This window comes from Ipomoea nil, unplaced genomic scaffold (assembly GCF_001879475.1).
Source record: "Ipomoea nil cultivar Tokyo-kokei standard unplaced genomic scaffold, Asagao_1.1 scaffold1900, whole genome shotgun sequence".
Taxonomy (NCBI): domain Eukaryota; kingdom Viridiplantae; phylum Streptophyta; class Magnoliopsida; order Solanales; family Convolvulaceae; genus Ipomoea; species Ipomoea nil.
Window position 1 is genome coordinate 2,115,321 of NW_017618328.1, and position 3,711 is coordinate 2,119,031.

Sequence of the window (3,711 nt, forward strand, 5' to 3'; positions counted from 1 at the left end):
TGTTTAAATGTGTTGAAGGATAGGATAAAACACTTAGGGTATAGTGAGGTGGGAACTGTACTTTATTGTTGGTGGAATGAAAGATTGAAGTTGATAAAAACAGACAATGATCTAATATCCATATTGAATGAAGTCAACCCAAGTAACATGTTGGAGTTTTGGGTTGAAACAATGGATGATTTGGACTTGATTGATGCTGATATGGAAGCAATTGAGGCAGGTAGTGATTGGGAAAATGAGATTGAGGTAGACTGTTTGGGGGTAGATCAGCAGGATGATGTAGAGTTTGGGGATGGATTAAATGCAGTACATAAGCAGGAGGATGGGGATGGGTTAAAAAGGGAGGATGGTGATGGCTTAAAACAGGAGAATAAAGTACTTTCAGTAGCTGGAAAAAAATAAGTTGAAAAACAATTGGGATGAAATAAACTTTTCTGATGAGGACTCAATTGTGGATTCTGATAGTGATGGGGAAGGTAAATGGCCCATATTTAGAGCTGCAACAGACATGAAAGACCCCCATTTTACTTTAGGCACGACTTTTGCTTCCAAACAACAGTTTAGAGAAGCAGTTCAAAATTATGCTTTCATAAATGGCAAAGAAATTAGAACACTTAAAAATGACAAGGAAAGGGTCATAGTTAAGTGTACACAGGAGGGTTGCCCTTGGAGAATAGGCTTGAGGAAAGTAATAGGCTCACTGTCATGGAGAATTTTGAACATGATAGATGAACATGAAGGGTGTTCTTGGGTTTGGGAGAATTCTATGGTCAAATCTTCTGTGGTTGCTAAGAGGTGGTCTACTCACTTAAAAGACCACCCAGATTGGATGATGAGAAAGTTCAAGGATAAGGTGTGCAGTCAAGAAGGATTTTATGTGAGTGATTCCCAAGCCTATAGGGCTATTTGGAGGGCAAAGAAGCTAGGAGAAGGTGAAGAGGAAGATAACTTCAAAAACATTTGGAGGTACTATGAAGAAATTTGTAAGACAAATCCTAGGTCAAGATGTATTATCAAGACCAGTGGCCTGCTAGATGGGAGTGGACAAGAAAGATTTTTGAGAATATATGTTTGCTGGGACAGTAGCAAGCAAGGCTTCAAGAACTGTAGAAAACTGATAGGGGTAGATGGCTGTCACCTTAGAAGTGCAACAGGTGGGATGCTACTGACTGCTGTGACTGTAGATGCAAATGATAGTATATTTCCACTAGCTTATGCTATTGTGGAAGGAGAGAAAAGAGAGTCCTGGACTTGGTTTCTAATGCTTCTAAAAGATGATCTGGAGATAAGCCCCAATGTGGAAGATGAATACTGTTTCATAAGTGACAAACAAAAGGGATTAATTCAAGCATTTGTGGAGGTGCTACCTGGTGTGGAGCACAGGTTTTGTATGAGACATTTGCATGCAAATATGAAGGTGGCAGGTTTCCAAGGAAAGGCAATTAAGGATGCTGTATGGGCTTGTGCTAGGGCAACCACTGTAAACAAATTCAATGATGCTTTAAGAACATTAAGGAGATTAGATGAAGATGCATACCAATGGTTAGGTGATAAGAGCCCAAAAGAATGGTCTAGATCCCACTTCTCTACAAGATGCAAGTCTGACATGTTGGTAAATAACATTTGTGAGTCTTGGAATTCATCTATATTGGAGGCAAGGGACAAGCCAATCATTGACTGCTTAGAGTGGATAAGGAGGATGATCATGGGTAAATTATTTGAGAACAGGCAGAAAGCAACTGAATGGAAGGGTTTGATATCTCCTAACATTGTCAAGAAGTTAAAGGTGATTGAGAAGGATGCAGCAGGTTACCAGGCCACATAATGTGATTTCTTCAAGTTTGAGGTTCAACAACTATATGGGGATCGACAACAAGTTGACTTGGAAAGACAGCAGTGTTCTTGTAGGAGGTGGGAGCTGAGTGGCATTCCATGCAAGCACGCAATCTATGCTATTTGGAAAAAATATGGAAAGGGTGGAGTGTTGGACTATGTGCATCCATGTTATTCGAAAGAGACCTATCTGAAGATATATAGTGGATGTATCAACCCCATGGCAGGTGTAGCTGAGTGGCCTATGTGCTCCAGAATCCCTCCATTGCCACCTTTGTATTCTGCAAAGGTAAGTATTTATCTCCTAGTCATCATTTGCCACTGATATCTTTTGAGTGTGTATTGTAAGAACTTTTTGGGGCTATGCAGGTTGGGAGGCCAAAGAAACTAAGAAAGAAATCAGCTGATGAGTAGACCCATGATGGAAAGACAGTGTCTAGAAACCATATTCAACTACACTGTACTGTATGTAGGTTGGCTGGACATAATGCTAGAAAGTGTCCATCTAATCCAAATATAAAGGTATAATCTGATATACTTTTGCTTTAGAATAGTGTTGAGAAGTATTTATAACTTATCCATGTTTATATTTCCAGATAAAGCCAAAGAAGAGGGTCATTTATGCCCCTCACCAAATCAGGACAGCAGCAGCACCACAATCAGGTCAGCAGAGTGGAGTAGGGCAGCAGCAGCATGGAGACTAGCCTACTGGATTAGAACATCAACACCAGTCTGAAGAAAGGGAACACACTCAGCAAGAAGAGGTGAACCAGAATGCACTAGATGGAGAGCAAAATGAAGAGAACCAAAGTGAAAGGCAAGCCAAAACCAAGAGAGGAACAAAGATGAGGGAATCCAACAGGAAAAAACCCTATTATACAAGGAGCAAGATAGTGATGAAGTCGAAGTTCTTTGGCAACAAGGATGACCCAATAGACATTCAATGACTGCAAGTTAAATTCGATTGGTTTTTGGAAAGTTTTTTGACTGTTGCATGTAATGTTGTACATTGGATTGGCTATTATGGTAGTATGTTTGACTTATGCATGTAATGCTACTGAATGTTTGCAACCGTAACTTAGTTTGTAGGTTTTGGTAATATAGCAGCTAATGGTGAAGTATTTGTAATGGTGAATACCAAAACTCAGTTTTTGTCAATGGTAAAGCAGTCTAAATTGTAATGGTGAATACCAAAACTTGCTGAATTGTGATGAATACCATAATTCTTACATTGCCATACCCTCATTCTTACATTATCAAAAGATACAATAATTCTAACATTGCAATACCATCATTCTTACATTGCCAAAATATACCATCATTCTTACATGAAACATAACCTACATTACCAACCACACTGGCCACTGCCATTACACATACAGACCGCACTGGCCACTGCCATTACACATACAGACCACACTGGCCACTGCCATTACACATACATACCATAAATATGATCAGTTCCCTAAAACCTACAACTAACAAAGACTACAAATATTACAATGAACACTACTACAACCTTGTTCATCCACCTACAACCAAAACACACTTTGCCATCGTCTTTATCACCTTTAATCTTCATATTTAATTTGCGTATCTCATCATCTTGTCGGTTGATGCGTTTTAGTAATCCCGGAATAATTTTCTTTGAACGATAGCATATTGGAGGATCATACCAATCAATAAATCCACATCCCACCTTCCTCTGAATTAATTCAAAAAAAAAATTAATCAATTACCTTCGAACACCCCTTCAAAAATTAACAGAAAAATTTTAACAAAAATTGGAGAGAAAAAAAATCAAAACTTACATTACCACCGGAGCATTGCCAAAATCTACGACCTGGATTTTCATTTGTCCATGAAGTTCGAATTTTC

General features: G+C 38.9%; 1 protein-coding gene across 1 annotated transcript; it reads left to right on the forward strand.

Annotated features, from left to right (window-relative positions):
• The first annotated feature begins 508 nt into the window (after positions 1 to 508).
• Positions 509 to 2,537, forward strand: LOC109193680. Its single transcript, XM_019344532.1, has 3 exons — positions 509 to 1,808; positions 2,061 to 2,122; positions 2,430 to 2,537. Exons 1-3 carry the CDS (start codon positions 509 to 511, stop codon positions 2,535 to 2,537), a joined length of 1,470 nt encoding a protein of 489 aa, XP_019200077.1.
• Positions 2,538 to 3,711: the final 1,174 nt, after the last annotated feature.

Bases quoted from the DNA above. Each gene is read 5' to 3' on its own strand.
- LOC109193680 (XM_019344532.1), top strand. From the start codon at position 509: ATGAAAGACCCCCATTTTACTTTAGGCACGACTTTTGCTTCCAAACAA. The intron at 1,809-2,060 runs GTTACCAGGCCA...ACCCCATGGCAG, and splicing joins GATTGAGAAGGATGCAGCAG to GTGTAGCTGAGTGGCCTATG. The intron at 2,123-2,429 runs GTAAGTATTTAT...TTATATTTCCAG, and splicing joins CACCTTTGTATTCTGCAAAG to ATAAAGCCAAAGAAGAGGGT.